This window comes from Nasonia vitripennis, chromosome 1 (genome assembly GCF_009193385.2).
Source record: "Nasonia vitripennis strain AsymCx chromosome 1, Nvit_psr_1.1, whole genome shotgun sequence".
Lineage (NCBI taxonomy): Eukaryota > Metazoa > Arthropoda > Insecta > Hymenoptera > Pteromalidae > Nasonia > Nasonia vitripennis.
The window spans coordinates 18,737,361-18,759,905 of record NC_045757.1 but is presented as its reverse complement, the minus strand read 5'-3'; the positions used below and the strand labels follow the sequence as shown (position 1 = coordinate 18,759,905).

At 44.0% G+C, this 22,545-nt stretch overlaps 1 protein-coding gene across 5 annotated transcripts in view; it reads right to left on the bottom strand.

The window, feature by feature from the left end:
* LOC100114448 (visual system homeobox 2) overlaps positions 1 to 17,215 on the bottom strand; it is a 61,517-nt gene extending 44,302 nt beyond the window's left edge. For 2 of the 5 annotated variants that reach the window (XM_016981439.2, XM_031922703.1), the window contains exons 1-3: positions 16,102 to 17,215; positions 14,836 to 16,001; positions 1,168 to 1,209 (exon numbers count right to left, since the gene is read on the bottom strand). In XM_016981439.2, coding sequence (XP_016836928.1) covers positions 1,168 to 1,209; positions 14,836 to 15,340 — 547 coding nt within the window. In that variant the 5' untranslated portion in view covers positions 15,341 to 16,001; positions 16,102 to 17,215. The remainder of the gene's footprint in view (positions 1 to 1,167; positions 1,210 to 14,835; positions 16,002 to 16,101) is intronic. The other 3 variants (XM_031922704.2, XM_031922706.1, XM_016981438.2) reach the window with 2 other exon arrangements.
* Positions 17,216 to 22,545: the final 5,330 nt, after the last annotated feature.

Genomic DNA, 22,545 nt, shown 5'->3' with positions numbered 1-22,545 from the left:
AGTTAGAATAGTATTTCGCGTGAAAAGAAAAATTTCTGGTTACCGATTAGCGTTTCGCTGAAGCGGAGTGCTATACAGCATCATAGCTCGATTGCACGTTCACAAACCAATTTCCCGAATGTTTTGACAAGAAATCTAATGCGATCGTGTGTCGCACTGAATGTATTAGTTTCGCAAATGTGGAATATCGTATCCTATAGATAAAAGGATATTTTGATCATCATTTACTAATGAATACCGAAAGCCTACAATATAATTACATCGATTGCCAATATAACAGACCAATTTGCACACCTTCCTACAAATTGAGACTCAAATTATTGCAAAGTTGCGATTCACTTCTTCATAACAGCCCTCATCAGCATTTCAAGTCCCTTATTCGACTGTTGCCGAGAAGTTCTCGTATTCTAAATCAGTATAGTGTCATCGGCAGTAAAATAAAACTTTAGCGTCGCTTAATGAGCCGCACTTTGGTTGGTCGCAAAAGCGAGCGTTGCCTCGGAGACAGAAGTCGTAAGACCAGAACAAAAAATAATAATGATAATATTTGTTCGAGCGCGACTGGCACCCCCGAAAACGAGAGTATCATCGTCGGTAATCATTTCCGACCTGTCGTTTCGCGTTTCGCGCGACATCGCTCCTCGACTCTCTGTCCGCAAGAGAGGAACTTAATCGTTTGGAAAAATCGGAAGCGCCTGCCGCATGAATACGAAATAAGGCTGGACTCATAGGTACTGTATGTATGTATGTGCGCGTGTGTGTGTGAGTGTGTGTATGTGTATCTCACTTCTCTTTATCTCTCCCGAAGTACGCGAACGCCTACGAGTGACGTCAGCCCATATGTATAGTACAGTCAAAAACAAGGGGATGCAGGGACAGGGATGGCGCATAACTTTCGCATTTTCCGAACAGAGCCGCAGACTAATGTTCTTTTTTTCTCATGCTCGCGCATTCGCGAACTGTGTATTTTCAGCTCGTATGCTCATCGATGGATACGTTAAACTGGTACGTTTTGACTCTCTGCTTTATTTATGGTATGAAAATGTGAAAGCTTGGACCTCGCGATTCTTAAATTGAAATAATATTTTAACTGCATAATAATATGTACGTGAATTTGAAGTTTGTTTATATGAACATATATGGATTTTCAAAATTTTGATTTCTTACCTGGACTTGAGCTTGAAAACGTGCTTTTGGATTGTGAAAAGCCTGAAAGATAAATAAAGTAGTCATTTTTTTTACATCTTTTTTTTCATAAAAGTCAATATTTTTATTTTATAAATTGGTTTGAAAACTTAAACTTAACGATCAGCTTCAAACTATAATGGTTGGATAAAGTATAGTACAAAGTGAGCGTTGGAAAAACCTACTTAAGAAACTTAAGGACCTCCTGTTAATTGACTCGTTCTATTTCATTTTTCCATTTATTCAAAATGTATGCTGGGGAGTAACAATCACTCATAATCAATGACCAATTAAAATGAACACAGAGCAGAGTTGCGAAAAGTTATTCTCGATGGACTACTTTCGAACTTTTTTCTTGCTTTAAAATAAGGAACGGCGAAAAAATAAAAGACGAGAAGCTATATGACCCACGGTAAGAGCTCAAGACAATGGAAAATCGATAATCGCAAATTTTGCAGATGGCTTAATCGTCACAAGAAGTTTCTCGAAGAAACGAGGGACAATTATTGAAATGTTACCGGTTTCTATACACGGCGCTCTTATTAAGACATTTCAGACCGAACCATTTTCTGATAAAGTCGTAACGGAGTGTTCCGGCTCGGATTCGACACGAGAGATTGCCGAGAGAGACGGGAGGACGAGAAAGAAGGAAAGAGACGGAGAGCTTATAGAGTGTGGGAGAGACGGAAAAACGAGGGTCGCGCGCGCGCGCAAGATTTTCTCCCGCTTCAAGAGAAGACGCCGCGGTGCGCAGCTGCTGCGAAAGTCGACGGTATAAGATATAGCGAGAGGGATGAAGATGTCGAGAAAGAAGAAGACGCTGCCGCGCGCGCATCTTCAAGCATCTTTAATGGGAGTCTTTTTACGCTGATGCAGTAAGCTTCGGGATAGCCTGAGTGTTTCGTAGAAAGTCGGCCATTTCTTTTTAACTTTTTCACCCCGTGTCTTTTCAACGTCTCCTTATTTTGACAGGTTAATTTCAATGGTCTTTTCAGGGTCTTTACATATATTCACCCGCACGTACTGCGGACGTACGTTAATACGATGTGGCGTTCACTTAAATCGTTAGCATTCACGCGAGTTGTGTGAATGTCAGGAGTAGAAAATTAATACATTTTTTGTAATTATAAAGGTGGAGCTTTTAATACCCCCAGAAGGCCCAATACATCGTGCAACAATTTATTTTCGACTTTGAACATTGTGGATAGAAAAGAAATTTAGATATCTCATACGCGATCAAGGTAAAATAATCCATTGTGACAATTTTCGGCACAATAGACCAGGCTTGAATGCGACGTTATTCAATATATTAGCCCGGGCAGACTCCCGTAGAGACTTTTCACCACATCTTATTTTCAGCTTACAGTCGCATTGCATAGAAACTAATCGAAGTTGTTCACTTGGAATCTGAATCGCGCGCGTTGCTGGATCTGGCCTCTTTGTACTTTTTCTTTGAATTTCGATCTCGCTTTAATCTCATTTCTTTCCATTCCATTCAATATATCCTATTTCATTATACACTTATTAAAGCATCAACGCGAGGAATTCTAATTGTCAACGATACGCAGGACAAAAGTCTATCTTGTAGAAGGAATGTTTGTCGAATGTACAAATATTTATTTTTCACATTTATTTAAACTGATGAAAAGGGTATATTCAAAAAACTTATTGCCCTGGTAGAAATTGACCGATTTAAAATGGTGAAAAAGCTAAGAACTTGGTAGTTTTCTTTGTCAGTTCTTGTTACAAGATGTAACGCTTTATATGCTAGTTCTTTGGCAGTTCTTAGATCGAGCTGTTTTTGAAAAGTAATGCCCAAGATAGTTGGTCAAATGACAACGTTTACTTTGCTCGGTTGGCGAAGGCGCGCGGCTTTCCTTATGCAGGGCTCGGCTTCGAGTCCCATCAGGTCACTCGAAATTTTTCGGATAATTTTTTGTATACAAATTATTATTCTATATACTTTCATTAAAAAAAAAAAAAAAAAAAAAAAAAAAACTCGAATGCAAGCCTGCTAGTAATGATTTTCCAATTCTAATCTCGAATCGCTATTTACCACGCGCACCTGTGTCGTGTTATTTCACCAACTATCTTGGGAAGAAAATAGTTAAGAATACTTAATCTAAAAACTACCAAAGAACTAGGATAAAAAGCGTTACATCTTGTAACAAAAACTGACAAAGAAAACTACCAAGTTCTGAGATTGACAACCTCAGAACTTCCAAATAACTTGGATACCGTTTCTACCAGGGTGGTTATCTTTTTCAAAACTCTTAATTTTCATAATCCACGGGTCAACACTCGTAATCTTGATATTTATAGTTCTCTCGCTCAGCAGTTTATATCAATACTGGGGGGCATGGGGCACAAATCGTTCCTAGAAAGCGCAACGAAACTCAAACCTCCAATCATTTACACAAAAGCCGCAGGCGCACACGCCCCAGCAGGACACGTAGACAAGTATACGTGGATTAAGAGAGCACGGTTTCGCATTTTTCTGAAAATCGATCAGGGCCACATAAAGACATACGCACACCGCGTGCCATCGGCTCTGGAAAAAAAATGGGCGGAGTGCTGACGCTGCACGGAGAGAGAGAGAGAGAGAGAGAGAGAGAGAGAGAGAGAGAGAGAGAGAGAGATAGAGAGAGTTTTTCTATTCAGTCCGGCAAGAGCGAGCGAGACAGAGAGAGAAAATCCACTTCCTAGATCTCCTGTTACCGCAGCTCGGTATTTTGACAGGATTTCATTGTTGCGGACCAGCTAAACCCTATTGACCTATTATGCGGCTATTAGTATTATACCGGGATTTGCGGTTACCAAATCCCTTAACGAGCCGCGCCTCCTCTCGATCCTCGTGGCTTGTGTTCGCTCCATACCTATATACACTTTCTCTCGCGGCTGCGCGGATGTATGTACTTGCTGGCTTTAACCTACACGCTTGCTCTCTTTTTTCTCCCCCATGTACAAGGTACACGCGAGAAGATCCGCTCTGGAAGGCGTCTCAATTTTGTCCCCGACTTGGGAGAGAGCGAGAGCTGAAAGGCAGAAGACGAGGACGATACGCCGAGACGAGTATGGGACAGACGTAGCTGTGCGCTGATTTTTTCTTGTGTCGAAAGAGGAGCCCTCTCGAGACCGAGTCAGCCTCGGCTAATCCCGCTAAGCGATTGGATTTTTCGATAATTTTTTCCCGAGATTTCGCTCTCCAGAGATATCCCGCCTGTGCGTCGCCTGACTGATGGTCTGCGTAACACACATTTAATTTCTAAAGTGCCCGATGCCTCGGCATGTATAGCGGATACGTGATGTATAAACGTTGCAATCAACGTTATTAAAACGAATTATTAATTAATTTACAACTGGAACTTCAGCAGAGCGAGTAGAAAAAATAAAAATTTCTTCAATTCTTCCGATATGCGCGCGTGCGGTCGAGAACGTGAAACACAGCCCTCATTGTAGTCGTCGAAGGTGTCGAGAAGCAGCCAGATATCCCCGGAATGAGCTGCCACTTACGCTAGAGAGTATAGGGATGCCGCCGGAGGTGGCAGCTCATTCAATAGCGCGCGGGCGCGAGCTCCCGTATGCCTCCGTCGAGCCTCTTGAATCTTCTTATGCCACACGTCTTCCACCCTGTGCTTTTCTCTTTCTGATTTAAGCTCCCAGTCGAGTGTGACCTTCTTCATTCTAGCCTAGCTCTATATTCTGCTACACCCTGGCTTTGGAATCGTCGCACGATTTATCAGCCGATTCGAGTTTTCTGCTACAAAAAAGCACAAATTTCTCGATTTTGATATATACTCGACGCATTCCACTTGCATTATAACGGTATTCCGGCAGTATATCGCAGTAGCGCCTGCAATCAATTCGCATCAAAAATTTCCCTCCGTATTTTCGACCACCAGGCCGCACGATTCAAGCATACACGTCGCCTAATGCGCGCAGTAATCAACCATTATCTCCCATTCAATTTCTCCGCACTTCCACTCCTCTCCCTGATCCACATACACACACGCACGCACACACCACGGCTATATCCGCCGCTCGAGACGCGCAGCAGCGAGAGCGCGATGCATCGACGTGCGCAGTGCACGTGCGCGTGTATCTGGTGACTTCACACTCACACGCACGAGGCGAGAGGTGTGAACTCTCGCACACACGTACGTAAGGCTCGAAGCACTCTTCAGCGAGCGACTCGGCTCGGCGTTAGAATCGAGGTGTTGGACTGGAAATCCATATACCAATTTGAACGCCGCCGCTGCCACCGCCGTTGCAGCGGTGGAACGACGACTTCGCGAGAGCGCGCGCGCGCCTGTGTACACGATATGCCTAACTACCGTTTGTGCGATGCAGTAGCTTCGCTCCGTTGAACACGACGCACGCAGTGTGTACTGCGCGTACATGTACTCTCGAGCTCTCCCCCTTTCTCTGCTCTCTCTCTCTCTCTCTCTCTCTCTCTCTCTCTCTCTCTCTCTCTCGCTTCTGCCGCGGATCGAATCCTGAAAAACGCTTCGCTCTCTCTCTCCCCGTATAGCCACCGACTGCGGTAGGATATGCATGGCACTGCATACGAGATGCGAGGGCAACGGCTATATGTATACGCGGCTGAAGCTTCATGCATAACCGTTTATCTGCAGACACCTTTCAGCGGTGTAGGGGTTGATCGGAGCTCTTTATACGAGCTCCGCAGCGGCATCTTACATCCCAGCTGATTATAACGCTATCGATTGGGGCTGGGTTTTGTTCTTACGTTCGCGACGTTTTTTCTTAGAGCGACGGAGGTAGTTCTTTGTGTTCTTATATGACCAAAGTTTCACGTGTGATATAGAACGAATTGAAAACTTTTATATACGAAGACAACTTCCCGAGCGTCCGATAAATCCTCGAAAAAATGTCTCATAAATAATTTTCAAATTCCGTACCGTATGTTCATTTCCACACACACATACACATACATCGAAGGACGAAGCATAAAAAATAGTCGACGAATTCGCTTCGCGTTCTCTCGGAGTAAACACGCTGCAGGACTTTTTGGGGACTACTGTACGCACGGCGAGTCCAAGTGGTAAGTACGGTAATGGACATAGTTTGGCGGTAATGTCCGAGACTAATTCCCGTGTTATTTCATTAACGTCCCACAACAGCAGCAGCAGCAGCGGCAGGTCCCGAGGGTCGTAGGCTCGAGGGAGAGGTCGGCTAGTCGAGTTTGCGCTCGTGTACGGCGCTAAGCTTGCATCCGAAACAAGCGGTACAGTGCGCCCTGTATGCGAATAGTACCATATGTACGCGGAGAAGGGGTGCCTTTAAGTGCTTTTTTTCTGGTATGTTCGGGCTTGTAGAGTCGGGCTATGATTTTCAATGTAATTTTGATTGATCGCCTAGTTCATAACCCTCATTAATACTTTACGATGAGAACCGTTTGCATTTCCGAGAGAGGATTAGATGCACGTTAAAAACGTCTCGTCGCGACTGCTCTCGAAAGTCTCGCCGTCAAAGAATGCCACTCTCGAAATTTCCGAAAAAGAAAGTCGCCGAAAAAAGTGTAAAGCCAGGGAGAGAGAGAGAGAGAGAAGGATGTTCACTTTAACCCACTTGGCCCTCGGTAATAAGCGCGACGCCACACTGCCGGCGGCGGCGACGCGAGACGTCGCGAAACTGTAGCCTCTATACCACCCCGACCCCCTTCTCTTCTTTTTCCGCCTCTCATTCGCTCTCGGCTACTACCACTATATACCAGACAGTATATACCACCCGTTCTTGGGGTCGTATCAGGCGTGCGTGTGTCGACTGGGAGCGGGGTGTGAAATTTACGAAACGCGAGCCTCGCCGCACTGTCCCGAAAAGACCGATCGAAGCTGTTAATGTATTCGACTGTGCGCGTGTGCTAGCGTGTTCAATTGTCTGGGTGCCGAGCGGAGAGCTACACTGGCGAGACGACCAATCGATGAGATTTGTCTTTGGTTAAGCGCGCGATAAGCACTCGAACGAAAGATGAGATTGGCAGATAAGCGCCAATATTCTCAACTAATGAGCCGGGATATACACTTTGTGCGAGAGAGCCTGTATGCGCACTGTGCGTGTGTGTGTGTGTGTGTGTGTTGGTGCACTGCTATAGATATAGCATGTCTCGTGTTCTGCTGTGTGATTGGATTTGGCTCAATATAGAATTAGTATAAGATTCGAGTTTTCGTACGTGAAAATGAGTTTTGAAATTGAAGGTAAGTCAATAAGTGGTAAAGTAGCAAAGTGTGAGGCAATAGTTATAATACACAGTTTGGGTAACGAGTTTATTCGAGAGCTTAAGAATTCATCAGTCAAAGAAATTTTATGAGATCGTTACGAGGTTATAGCGAACGCCGCCAAGAAGTGACGGTAATACGAACTGGGAGAAAGATAAGAGGGTGAGATGATTGGTATTGAAGCGATTCGGGGTCGAGATGAAATAATCTGGGAAAATCATTTCCACCCATCCGCGGCAAATATTTTCGCCAAATTACGAGACGTGATATTGGCTGCTGCTAAGCCTTTTTTACATTTTCCAAAAAGTAAATAAAAGTATAATTTCTAATGCTCAACGCGGCGCGCATCCGTACTATGCAGCCATATAGGAGCATCAGCTCGTCCGCCAGCTCTTTCCTCGCGCGTTTTCCTCTCTCTCTTTCCAGACCTTTCTTCGCGCGAGCGCCAGCTAAGGCCTGTGTTATCCAATTATTCTAAGTTGTTAAGGCGAGTTAGGACGCTTAAGGAACTAAATTAAGACATTCCACGCGACAAATCTCCCAAGAATCTCAATTAACTCGGAGCTAGCAGCCGCGGAGTGGGGGCAACAGGAGGCGCGCTGGATGAAGGCGACTATGGAGAGTATAGCGCTGGCCGCGCTTGACGCTCGCGCGCTGCCTTTAATTAACTGTTTAATTTCATTTAATTTGCATTCGTAATTACGAAATGCTGCGCGTAAAAGCGCGCGAGGCCTTTTCTATGTTGGATCCGTTGCGACGTTATCATAGCATAGGTGTCATCGTGTTGGATGAGTACTTCTTTTTACAAATGACTCGAAAATTTATAATCGCTTAGTATATCGGACTCTTTATCGAAAAATTCAAGTTCACACGTTCAACAACGAACGACGAACAGCGGAAATAAAAGCGCGAACAGCTCCCAACTCGATAAATGCGAAAGAAAGAAAGAAGAAAGCGAAGAGCCGCGGCATTAATTAAACACAGGGCGGTATGCAAGAGCAGCCTGACAAAGGAATGTACGCGTGAGCTTCAAAAGCACCGATAAAACTGAAGAAGCGTCATCCCCCAGCGCGCATACGTATTCGCGCCGCTTACATTAAGCATTAAGCACAGCAGCTTTGCGCGCTTGCGAATCAGTTTATAAATCGCGGGCTCGTCGTTTCGAATACGCGATTTCCCAAGCTTCCCCCACTTCCGCGCAAAGGTGAGCTCTTAAAAAAAAAACCCAGTATAGGCGAAAGAGCGCGAGCCCGCGCGCGCGTTATCGGCTTCAATTAAAGAAGGCTAATTTGAATTGCAAACCACTTATGCGCCCGCGCGGGCGCGCGACGGTATAAAATCGCGCGCCGTCGGCGGTTCTCAGTTTATAGCGGTATACAGCGTCGTCAACATCGCTATAGAGCACACTTCAACACCTTCGCGTCGACTCACTTTTTATTCGATATCACTCGCACCGGCGGAGCACTTTTGCATAACGCGCATGTATACGTGTGTGTGTGTGTGTGCGCGCGCGCAGCGCCACATCGCGAGCGTGATATCGCTTTTATCGGGCTCGCGTTTTTAACGGGCAAAGGCGCACTTTATCCGCGCGGCTGTAATGAAACAAAGCGCGCCCGCTCGCGGATTCATAATTCGCTAATTTGTTCAAGACTTCTCGCGCTCGAGTGTGCGAAGCGCGCGCGGGCACCCCGTCGTCGTCACCGCAGCGCTACTGCCTCGACGTTATATGGCTTTGTCGCGGCGGGCGAAAATTCGCGTGTATGCGTGCGAATGAAGTGGGAGGAGGTAAAGGGGGCGAGAAGCTGCGAGAGCGCGCGGGCTTTGAAGTACTAATCAGTCGGTATCGACCAGCTACACACAGTTCCGCCGACTTGCCTTCTGTCACGCCTACGACCGTGTATGTGTGTGTGTGCTACACAGCTCTACGACGACGCGCGGATCTCTCCTACATTTAAGCGCTCGTAGATGGGTTTCATAATCTCTCTTTCTCTCTTTCTTTTCTCTCTTTCTACGTACGTGTTGGCGCGTTTGCGACGACACACTCTCGCACCTTCCACTTGCTCGCCACAAAGTCGTTTCTTCCGTTTCAAAGAAGCAGCATCTTTTCGATTGCTCTTGCTGTCTCGATACAAAACGCCTTCGTTATTCCCATCGATGTTTAGCCACAACGGGATAGTACGAACAATTTCGAGGCAAAAACACGGTCTACATACACTCGAAGAGCGTCCAGGATAGTGTCAAGTGCCACACATGCGCGCGAGGAGGGTGCGAGGGACGCTGCAACGAATCAGGAGGGAGAAGAGCTGTGCACCGAGGAAACGCTCTGGAAATTCCACCTATATACATATACCGCATTACGCGCGTGGCGCGCAACTTGACTCGCGCCAGCGTCGGCGAAGAAAAAGCGGGTGAGTCGAGAATGGGGGTAGCGAGGGAGGAACACACGCGCGCGTGCACGCGTGGAACTAAAAAGCAAGCGGCTGTTGATAAGCAATCCAGCTGATTGCCAGTAGCCGACTTCAAACGTACCGAGCAGGACGCCGTCGTAGCGGAAAAGAAAGCAGATTCTTTTTCGCGGGCGCGCTGGAGAGTATATTATATTGTGTTTCATCTGCGGCGGTATACGCGTTTTCCTGTGGCTCGCTTCTTACTTTTTCAATGAAAAACAAAGCCAGCCATAGTTCCTTCGCACAAAACGCCGTGTATACCGACGCTTTTTCCTTCTATATATGGCGAGAGAGAGAGAGAGAGAGAGAGAGAGAGAGAGAGAGAGAGAGAGAGAGAGAGAGGGGGAGGGATGGAGTTTCTTCCACTTCCGCTTTTCGCGCCGGGCATGAATTCCGATATCCTCGATCGCTGAAAGGAGCTCTAATTGAAGAAATTTAATACTAATTTTTTTAAGGTTGTACGTAATATATACGAATCAACGGAACAGTCGAACGCGCGTATATGTTGTTAACGTTGTATTTTTAAATAAAGTTATTGTCCTCGCGGAATCGCATGCACACGGCGCAGAGTATCGATAGGTCGCTAGAAGAGAAAACATATGTGCTTGGGCGACAATGACGCACATTGTTTCATCGGAACAATAAACCTCTCTTTCATATGCTATACATCAGGGCTCGGCTGTACACGTGCGTCGAATTGTTCCGAAACGCCTCCCGAGTCTTTTCGTAGTTTTCCAAAAATTTAGAAATACAACACGACGCGTAGTTCCGGCTGAAACTTGAAATATACTCGAGTTCTACAAGGTAAAAAAAAAAAAAAACATTTTCCACGAAACAAAACGTTTCGCGCACTTGTATACCAGTATAGTACGAGTCGCGAGACTACGTTATTTCGGTAGAAAATTACCTGCGAGCGATTACGTACACACAAGCGCGGGCGCGACGGCGAAGGAGTTGGCAATTAAAAGCGTGGAGGAGCGTAAAAGCTAACGTGCGCGAGCGCGCGACAGTTCGCCCTTCAAAGAAAGCGAAAAAAAAAACGCGGCGTCTACATCTACTGCACATGTGTATAGGTACATAAACACAGAGCACGGGCGAGCCACGTAAAAACATTGCATTCTTGTTGCGCCGAAGCTTATTTGCGCTCGCGCTTGCGCTCTGATGCTGCTGTGTAGTATAGCCCCCCAGAGCTGCTGCACATGGCGAAGAGTTTCTCCGTCGACGATCCTCAAAAGCTCCGTTTTGAAGTGACACACAATGCGGAAATTAAGCACGAGAATATGAATTTCGCGCCCGCCCTCGCGAGTGCCAGCGAGATGCGCGCATTGTCGAGGCGCCTTGTCAGCTGTGTCGTGAAGTTCTCTATCCCTCTCTCGCTGCTTCTATCTTCTCTTTCTCTTATATCTCTCTGTGTCTGTGGTGCATCTCTTCGCTCTTCTTATTCCCTGCGATGCTAAGTTCTGGCACTATTTCTCTTTGCGCAACTGACGTTAGTTGTTGTCTTGGGATGATGCTTGGCAATGATTAGCTCTTTCGAGTTACTATAACTGCATACACAGAGTTATCTATAAAAGTGCTATTTTTCGTGGCGTCGAGCATACAATGTGATTTTTGTAATTCAGTTAAGTTCTTCTCCAACTCACAATTACGCCGTGGTATAAACAAGTGCTGTAACAAAGTGGTAACAGACGCGTGTACGGCTATTAAAGAAAGCAGCTTAAATGCTTTTAGGAGAAAAAAGTACCGCAGTTTATTAGTCATATTTTGCTCCACTGTAAAAATGTCGTCCAGTGGCGATAAAACAATTAAGAAGTAGGTACAGTTTGTTTAACGTCATACAAGCCACACTATCGTCAACTTAATTTCATCAAAGCCTTGTAAGTGTAATAGAATAATCATCGATAACCGCAAAATACGCACAATCACATCCGTCTCGGCACCAGAACAGCTTATACGAATGTAAAAATCTTGATGACACTCGAAGCACGCACTTGAGATATTCCTCCGATGCATGTATAAATTTGTATGTACGTATTACCGGAGAATCAGCTTCCGCACAAGCTTCCATATAATTTACCAGGCGCCAGACGTCGATCGCATCCGCGTGAGATTCCCGTCGCCTTCGTCGGTTGGCGTTTGAGGGACATTTGAATGAGGGCTCAGGTGATAGCCCCATTCACCCCTCTCTCTTTCGCTCCCTCTCACATAATCACGTACGCTCACGCCTCTCGATCGGCCTCGCACGCGGCCTGGATCGATCTAATTATGTCGTTTTCGACGAAATTGCCAACGCCTTGACTTCCCCTTCTACGGATCCTCTCTTTATTCCCTTCTCGTTTCCCCCCACCATCGCGCGCCTGCGCACCCATTCACGCGCGGCGTATTGTGCGTGTATGCGTCTGTGTACGTGTTCTCGAATCTGTCCTCTAGACTTAAGACAAATAGTAACGCAACAACAATACAGGGAACGAGAAGCAGTGGCACACGCGAAGAGGTTGAAAAAACGGATACGCGAGCTAGTAATTTTCTGAGAGAGAGAGAGAGAGAGAGAGAGAGAGAGAGAGAGAGAGAGAGAGAGAGAGAGAGAGAGAGAACGTTAAATAAATGCGCGCTCGCTGTAAGACGAGGTGCCAGAGTGACGTTTGAATGGCCGAGGGCCGAGAGGATGCCATTGTGCGGATCGCCGTACGTTTTGTGGGCCCAGGGAAACACGACACTCTGGAATCGTTCTTGAAATTTTGAGCAAGCTCGTCGCGCTGATGCTTATATACCGGCCGCAAACCTATAAATGTGTCTTGTTCGCTGTGCTTGTACGCTTTTTTTTGTGTGCGTGCCTTATTACGAGCTGTGGTTGCTACGTATTGGGACGTGTGAGGCGTCTGTCGATCGTTATTATTTTTGACGCGGGGGAACACCGGCTACTTTTTTGCTAAATCATTCGATTAAAGCACAGTATCAACTGTTGTGGGATAAACTAACTTTAACTTTCTCGGCTTTTGACTTATTGGAATAAGGTGTATACTCTGACAATTTTTTGATGTGAAGATTTAATTTTTCGAGAACCAGTTCTCCTGAAGTTGAGAACAGTTCGAGCCAGAGTGTATAAGAAAGGGAAAGAGCCGAGCGAGGGAAAGAAAAAGCAAGAAGCGAGCTACAGCCATTCCTGCTTTTTTGTCGAGGCCTATTGTGCCCTGGTGGGACATTGCGCAGGTCTGCCGAACACTCGACTCATTATGCCACTAATTATTCATATCGGCCAGCCTTTTGCGTATAGATACTTTTCTCGAGGAAAATACTCGATCCCCCTCCCACAAGTCTGTTGTTGTTATATTATTATAAATATTCACCATTACCTAGATTTTGTTATACAGACTCGAGATTATTCGCACTGTCCCGAACGAGAAAATTAACCGTGATTTTCCGTCGTCGCGATGTAAGTGAGCGCTCGCGCCGAAAATCGAATCGCCAACGCTCAGGCGCTGTCAAGTTATATATACTGTGCAAGGAGAGAATTTTCCTGATGAAACTGCTCAAATACAAGGGGAAACAGAAGCGACGGCAAGAAGCTCCGAAGGTATAATACGCGATGCGCTCGAAGACCAAGGCACGATCCTCATTAGCATTATTACATGCGAGTGGCGTTGCGCGCGCAGGTCAATTTGCAACTGGGGAAACTTGATCCGCCAGGAGTGCGGATATTCGGGGCTGCGGAAGAATAATAATGGATACTCGCGATATTGGCGAACCTGATTGGTCGACGCACGCGCGCCGGGAGTAATTAATTTGCTCGCTATATAGTGGGAGGACAGCCGCGAGCAGTTAGTTATTCAGTATAAGGGAGCCGCTGTGCGCGTGCATCAATGAAGACGAATTAATTGTGGGGAGGCAGGGTTTGTTTGGTTTTGTTTTCTCGCGATGAGATAATTAATCGATCCAGTTTTTCGCAGAGATTGAAAGGGAACGATGGATATTATTATTTACTTTATATATATCCGAGCTCTATATTGTAGAATTTCGCCTCATTACAACTCATTACAGTTTCGAGTGTTTCCCGGAAAAATCTTGGAGTAAATAGTTCGCTCTCTGACTCTCTGATAATACTCTACACGAGTCTCGGCACACCCCAAAACACACAGAAACCCGGCTAAAGCGAGCTCGCGACACACAAAGGTGTATCGATTTTCGGTAACTTGATCTTGAGTGGCTCTCCGTTACGTTCGGTTGTGGGCGAGAGGAACGCGGTTAGTGCTTGTTTTGCGCGCTCGCGCGGGGCCCGATACACCTATTAATTTACTCGGGCGAAGACGCGACTGATGTATTAATGACTTCTTGATGTTTATACGATAGACGGCCCTGACTGGCCCTGTACCAGAAAGCCGAATTGTGCGGACACATTGGTGGCGTGAACGAGGAAGCAGAGCAAAAGCTGTTATTAGGATGCATTGATCGTTGATTCGTTGAGTCTAGATTGAGTCGAACGATAGTTGCGCGTAGCCGTATAATTCAAAAATATAAACTTTTGGATGATCCGTTTTTTTTGCACCAGAGTATAATAATCAACAACTCACGTCGTCGCCTTGAAACATTAAATAATAATAATACCCAAATATATTTACCTGTTGTGATGGCAAAATTATGATTTGGATTAAGAACAGTAGATAAATATCAGCTTCTAATACAGATATTGTGAATAGTAACGAACGTAAAAGATGTACGAATGTAGTAATTTAAGTTCGCGCAAAAAAAGCCTAAGTAGTACAGACCTTCAGACAGAAAATTATCAAAAACGTTGTAAATTTTTACTATGTGACTGGCTCAATAAGAGTCCAGAATATTATGAAATATACAAAATAAAACTTCATATTCAATTTCTCAACAGACTAGAGCGTTTCTGCTGCAGCTGTGAGTAAGTATCATTTTAAAATCACACGCATATCAAAATTACGAAACAAAATTAATTTGCTTACCATGAGGCGAGCTGTGCTGAGTAGGACTGCCCTGGTGATGATTGCCCGAGACTCCGCTACTGGACATCATGTGTTGCGCGTGAGTCGCCGGATGAGCGCCCAGTCCGCCGGGCGATTGTCCGCTCAGCTGTCCGGGCTGGTGCATCTGATGGTGGGCCACGTGATGCGCCGGGTGTGGATGATGCGGCGGCGGCAGGAACGCCGCGGCCACGGCCGCCTGGGCGTTCAGGTAGGCCATTCTCGAGGCGGTCAAGTTGCCGAGATTGCCCAGGTGGTTCGTCAGCGGCGCCATGTAGTCCCAGAGCTTGTGGTGGGGCGCGGTCGGGGCGTAGGAGACCGCGCTGACGCCGGCCGGCGGCGAGCTCTGGGGCGAGCTGCGCTCATTGTTGTTGTTGTTGCTACTGCTGCTGTTGTTGTTGTTGTTATTGTTGCCGGAGCCGATGGGATTGCCGGCCCCGTTCAGGCCCAGCAGCTCCTGGATGGCGAAGGGCGAGCGCTGCGGCATCTTCGCGTTCGCGCGCGACTGCTGGAGGGACGCGACGACGACGCTACTACGTGCCTCAGGCCTGCATCCTCCGCTCAGGTCGACCACGTCCACGCTTTGATTCAGGATTGTCGTTTTTTATGGATTTAACACCCGCGAGAGGGTAAACGCTTGCTGTCTTCGGATCGCTCGATCCGAATTTGTCGTATGCTTTCTGGAGTTTCGTTGCTCGTGTCTGGCTTCGTATTTCCGACGATGAGAACCGCGAAGATGACGCTAGGAACTTTGTCGATGATTTTGGCTTGACTTCGTTGTCGTCGTTGTGGCGCGAAGATAGTTATCGACGGACGTCGGCCGAAGAATAAGAGACCCGTGTATTTAAAAGCCTGATGCGCAAGAGCATAGCTGTCGAGCATTCGCCGTCCGACGGATTGCCGTGCACTGTCGAGAAACGCTTTCCACGTGATTATTTCGTTGATTTGCAGGGGTAGTCGTTGATTCAGTTATCTACAGTCTCCGAACGAGCTTTCGGACGAAAAAACTGTCGAGGTTATGTTGTTCTACCGGATTCTCTTGAGTTAGTCGCTTTTCGAACTAAGTGTTCTCGTAAATCTCCATCGTTTTTTAATTAGATCGATCGATGTCCATGTGCGAGTGTCGAAGGTGCGATCTGTCGGAAGAACTGAAGCGAAATTTGCGTGAGAATGTAGACTGCTCTCGATCCGACGGTAAGTCGAGCGACGGCAAGCTCGTTCTCGACAGAACCGTTCCGTCAGGCTTACCTTACTGTGGCTTTCTTCTCGTCTCCGCGTCCCGAACTTCTCTGCTCGATGTCAGGTAAGTACAGTTTGTGATATTTTCTTGATTTTTCAGTCTGAAAATACCGGGTTGAAGTTTCACCTTGAGCCTTCCTCCTTTCACTGGCAGCAGTCCGGGATTGTCGGGCGAGAAACGAGCACAGATTGTCTAGCGACTCGAAAACATCACGAAATACGAACGGCGATGAATCAGAGAGAGAGAGAGAGAGAGAGAGAGAGAGAGAGAGAGAGAGAGAGAGAGAGAGAGAGAGAGAGAGAGAGAGAGAGAGAGAGAGAGAGAGAGAGAGAGAGAGAGAGAGAGGCGGCCTTTTTATCGCACTGTATTTTATTCCCGTCGATCGAGGGCTTTCAGTCAGCAGTGATTAGAAACGGAGCCTCGAACAGCCGAGCGCGAGTTCACTGCTGGGTGTTAGGCACGTCGCTTGGAATTCTTTTGTGTATCCACAGAGCCTCGGAGCTCGCGCGACGAGGTTTCGAGTTTCAGGGCCCGCGTGCGCGCGGCTTTTTCTCTTCTGCTGCTGCCCCTTCTGTTCTCTCGTACTTATACAGCACACTAGGTACTGCTTCGCGCAAAAAGCCTCTCCGCTCTCGACGCGGAAGTCCGAAGAACTAATTCGGCGAATTCCTTCGTCGGTGTTGGTGTTTGCCGTTTCCTCTTCGACTCTCTCCTCGAGTCCGCGACTGCGCCTCGTGGGTATCACAGTCAGTGCGTGCACAAGACTGTCAATGACGTTAGTTGATAAATCCACATATAACAACGGTCACAACTCGACAGTCCGAGAACGATTTTCAGCACGACGTGCGAGAAAGGGAGAAAGCACGGCCACGCGATCACGAGTGCGCGAGTTGACAGGGCGAATCCGAGCTGACGTCGCGTGCGCGCGTATGTTTCTGTCTATGCAGCTGCCGTCGCTGATGAAAAATGTTGCGTGTCGCGTGTCCGTGTCGTAGTCGCGGCCGTGTGCAACTGAACAGACGCTTAGACGCGTCACGTTGGGGTGGCTCTCTTTCTTTCGGAGTCCGACGGCGCTGGCGCAGGCCGAAGTTCGCCTCGTCACAGACTCTGCGCGCGCGCCGTCCCGGACTAGCGCCGCGAGTGCGAGCGAGAGAGCCGAGAAAAAGGCGTCGTCGCACGCGGCGGAGGGGGCGGGCTGAGCCCCTGGTGGGGGCAGCGAGGGGCCCTCCCCTCCAGCGACGCCCCTCCCCTCGGTCAACAGCAATCCCCACCCCTCCGCCGCCGCTCACTCACACAGTCGCAGACGCGGGCTCGTCGCGGCGGCAGCACGCGTAGCGTTGCGCTGCGCCTACTTCACACACGCGTCGGCAACAGTGGCCGTCTCGCATCGCCGGATTGGTCGATTTTTTCTCGCCGAGACGGCTGCCTGGGCCATAGCCCTATTTAAGGCGAGCAAGCTCGGAGGAGAAGGGACTCAAGGAAGAGGAGGTGGCCTCTCTAAATGGCCCGCGACACGCCTGTGTTATCCCCTCCCGCGTGGCCCCTTCGCCTGCCACCCCTGGAGCCATTGACAACTTCGTGGTGTCTTGATGTGCGAGAGCAGTTGGCCCTACACGCCTACGAACAGGAAAGAGTTGAGACGCTCGGGACCTGCAGTTTTTGCACTGCGAGCCTATATAGAGGTGGGCGAGACGGCGCGAGAAATATGCTATACTTGTGTATTGGGTTGGTCCCACCGATGTTGACGCTGTGTACATTTATCTATTTACTGCTGTATTTTGAGTTTTGATGAATATAAATATTACGAATGGACGGTAACTTTGCGAGTACTATTTTCGAAAATAAATTGGATTTTAACTATCTTTCTGAATATTTGTTATTCTAAAAGATTATTATTTCCCAAGTTTTCAGAAGTAATAATGATACATAATCATAACAGTAATAATTTGAAAATTTTTCGTTTACATACTGAGATGATTGAACTATTTCAGTTTTATAAATTTATAAGAATCACTTTTTCATTAAAAGTATATTTATAGTAGTTTTAATTGGTTCACAAACGCCCTAATTAATTCGATACCAAATTACGAACTTCACAATATCATTTTATATACTTGAAAAAGAAATTTAGATGAACAAATTATTTTTTGTATAATTATTTTGGCTACAAAATTTATCAGTGTCTCGCAGACTGTGAAAATCTGTCCCCAAAAACAAACTTTCATGCTATTTTCTTCACTATTCAAAATTAAAAAAGAAGAGCATTCATTTGCAAAGTAGACGTGAATTACTGTGTAGAGCAGAAAAGTTTTATCCCGATGAGACTTCATAAGGCTCTGTACAGAGCAGTATTTTTCAACGCAGTATAGTATGCTCGGCCGGTGGCTCCACACTTTTTCTCCTGCTCCCGCACATACGCGCGTTCCCAGTTCTATACGTGGTAGCAGCTGCAGTCTCTATTAACGAGGAGGGAGTGGCCTGTGGAGGGGAGGCCAGCCAATCGGAGCGCGCCACTTTCGCTGCTCATTGGCCGGGCTGCAAATCGATTTACGTATAACTTACCCCTCGACGCGACGCTCGATGCGCGAATTTTGCCCCTAACGCATCCTGACGCTTTTCGCAGGCGAACCTACACCACCAATTTGCTGGGCCGCAGGAGCGGGGAAGTCGCCCCCGCGCGGGTGGGGGCCGCGGGACACGGCCGCTGACTAAATAAGGGAGTTTCCCCGATTTCGCTCCCGAGAACAACCGAGATTCGCAGCGCCGCGTGTAAGCGCACATTTATTATAACGTGTATATGTATATATACTTTTTTATTTTTATTAAACTGTATAATTATGCGTTAGCAATGATTGTAGGAATTTGTTGTTGGCTTTACAAAATAGTGTTTGGAGCTAATCCGCAGTCAACTATTTTAGATTGAACACTGGAAAAATAAAAAAAATAAAATATTATTGTTTTGTTATTTGAACACATGTAATTTTGTATTTTAACTATAATATTTAATGAAATTACTCAAATAATTTCAGTAAATAAGTTCCCATTATTTCTTAAATTATCATACTTCTCAAAGTAGGAAATTGTACGAATACTTATTTCCTTGTTTCGTGAGTGTTAAATTGGCTGTGATCCGTTAGAAACAACCGAAATTCCGGCATCCTGCGCTACAACGGTCCTTCCAAACGGTCAGCTTTACCGTTTTCAACTAATTTGAGTGACTAATACTATTTCTCACCTTCCGCGCAGCTTAGCTCCTAAGTAAACGAAACTTATGAAATAATGCCCGACTCTCCCAGAGGCCTGTGGATTCTTCCTAAAATATTTTTGACGCTCTTTTAATAAATTTTTCGATAACAAACAATATAAATTTCTTATCTTCATGATAAGAAATTTATATTGTTTGTTATCGAAAAATTTATGATATGACGCAAAAACATATATAATCATTTAATAATCGCGATGATATAATTTATACTTTAATGACTTGAAAACTATGTTTTATTAGATTAAATATATAATAATAATATGATAAAACAGCTTAGAAGATATTTTATTTGATAAAATTTAATCAAATGCTTTGAAAGGAAAATAATTGCATGAGATTATCTTAGCTTTGAGCCTATACTTGGTAAAGTATCAATCCTTGGAAAGGTAATCTCAGAAGATTAATTTCCTTAAGTCTTCAAAGCAGAGAAACATATTTTAAGTTTTGAGTAATTTGTATCGGACTTCCCAATCGAGAATATACATATATACTTGTATGAATATTCATACCTACTAAGTCCCTCTATATATGCAAATATGCACATTTGCGAAAATTCACAGCAGTATTATCTTTATATAAGTAATTTTGTCTTAAGGGAAATCGAATTCTCGTCTGATTTCTCCTTTACAGACATTTTCGCCGATACTGCAAAATTGTTAATACGAAGCTTTTCAAATTATGTACTTTCAGCTTTCGTAATCTCTTCTTATCGCATTTTCCGTGGCTTTTAACCCTTTGTAAGCTGAAATACTCAATTCGTTGATCAAATTACGAGAGCGTCTTGATTAATCGTAATTATCTCTTTTCAAAGATAAAGTAATCTTGATAGCTATCATGTCGGATTTGTCATTTTTAATCACAGCATTTCCTTCTAATAAAGTTTCAGAAGATATATTTATAAACTATATCCAAAATAATAAATTAATAACATGGTAATTTTGTACTATATTCATCATAAAGACGTGATATGTGTTCATTTGTTTTTATAATAACCCTGGTAAAAATGTACCTTATTTCGACATGGATTTATCAGGTTCATTAGCTTATAAATAGCTAATTTAAAAAATTAGTATAAGAATGTTAATTACTTATGTTTTATGACTTAAAAATTTTCGAAATTTTCTAGAATTAAAATTATTCTAAAAAATTTTTTAAAACATAATTTTAAAAAGTTTCTAACCGTTTGTTAACGGTTGGCTTATATCGAGGACAATTGTTGGTTTACAGGGTTGTCCAATAATTAGTAACCAAGTCATTTTGGTTGGGTTATTTTCTACCAGGGTAATAATTTGTTTGAATATATGCAACGCATTAGTTTGAAAACAATATATCTATTCGTTACAAAAATGTGTAAAAAATCACATACCATCAGCACGTACCATTAAAATTAATGCTTGAATCATAAAATGTCTCTTTTTTGAATTAAAAAACAAAAAATAGGAAGTTAACGTGTGCATGGATTTCACCAATATCAAGCAAACTATATACAGCTTTCTTATAAAAAAAAAATAAGATATCTTGCTCCGGAAGCCATGGAATTGGGTGCCCGCTTTCTCAGAAATCGGGCGCTATTTAAAACCTTTATTCGAGCTTCTTGACAGTCGTTCAACTGTTTGATTCATGAATGATTGTATGGTTTTGAAGACTGCGAAGAATATATTTTATATTATATAAAAGACGTTTAATTGTGTCTAAGAGTTAAGAAATTAAGAAGTCATTATATACTATAGTATTATATACATGACGTAAATTTTGTTGAATGCATTAATTTATTAAAGAGATAAGATTTGAGAATGAAAAACAAATAAATACATACTGAGCACACATATGTGAGTGCAAAGTAAAAAACCGCTGCCAATTCATTGGCACGTAGCTTCCTCCAACTAAATTTATAGTTCCAATAGATAAAATACTATTTAAATATACAATGTTAATGCTTTTTTAAATATTTTCAATCTCGATTATTTTGCTGAAGGAGCAATTAAAAAATAATACAAAATATTGTGGATCTGAATAAGTTGGAATTGAGTACAGGGCAACTACAAAAGAAAAGTTTTATTTATATTTCAATTGTATTATTAATATTTTACAATATGTCAATGTTTGTGATTAATATGTCACGTCAAATATCTCTTAGACGTAAATTTTCGATCACAAATGGTACAAACTGAACCACAAGTAGCAACGTGCCGTTTCATTGATCCACTCCTTATATATTTTTTACACTTTTCGCACCTCATCCTTTTAGAAGAGTGCACATCTTGCTCATGTTTATATAGATTATGCACTTGTTTACCACATGTTCTGCATGTTTGTTTCTCATTGTCATGAAACTTTATGTGACGACTCAAAATGCTTTTTTTCCGCGAAATTGATGTGTTTCTTATTTCAAAAACCCAACGACTCATTCCCATTCCTCTTTAATTATACATAATCATATTGATAAACTTTCAATAATAAAACTAGTGTATTATGTACAACAAAGATTATAAACAAAAGAAAAATGTATATTTTATTATTTTTCTAATAAAAAAAACAAGGGAATGTCTTGAGACTTTATTTTTTTACTCTACACCACTTCTTTTAGAACGTTGATTCACCATTTGCATTATTCATACACAGTGTCGTATAACAGAACTCCGAATACCAAATCAATCAAATTATCAGGTTCCAAATCTTGTGGATCTGAAACGGATGAAATCGTCGGAAAAGTTTAAAATTATAATTCAAAAATTTTAAATATTGTTTTAATAAACATACAATATATGTTAATGAAATATAATTTGAATTCAATACATTTCCAAAAAGTATTTTTACTGCGTTTAAGCAAGCTATCTGCGCAAAGATTGGCAGTACTCATGTACTATATGTTATACTGATGTGTGTGTGTGTATATATATATATAATTTTGACATAAATTAATAGGGAGGGACTTTAACGACGTGCAACGACACCCCTATAAGAGGAAGAAAAAGTTTTAAGAAAAATCAGTTTTTACATTTTAGCTCTTTACTTGAGAACCGCTCGACGAAATCGTTTAAAATTTTATCAGCAAATAGCTTTTTTATGGTTAATCACCAAATAAAATGTTGAAGCATTTGACTGCATTGTTTTAGAGATATGAGGAATCAAAAAATTTTCAAAAAAAATTGAGACCTTGATATTTTAAGAACCATAGGGGTTTGAA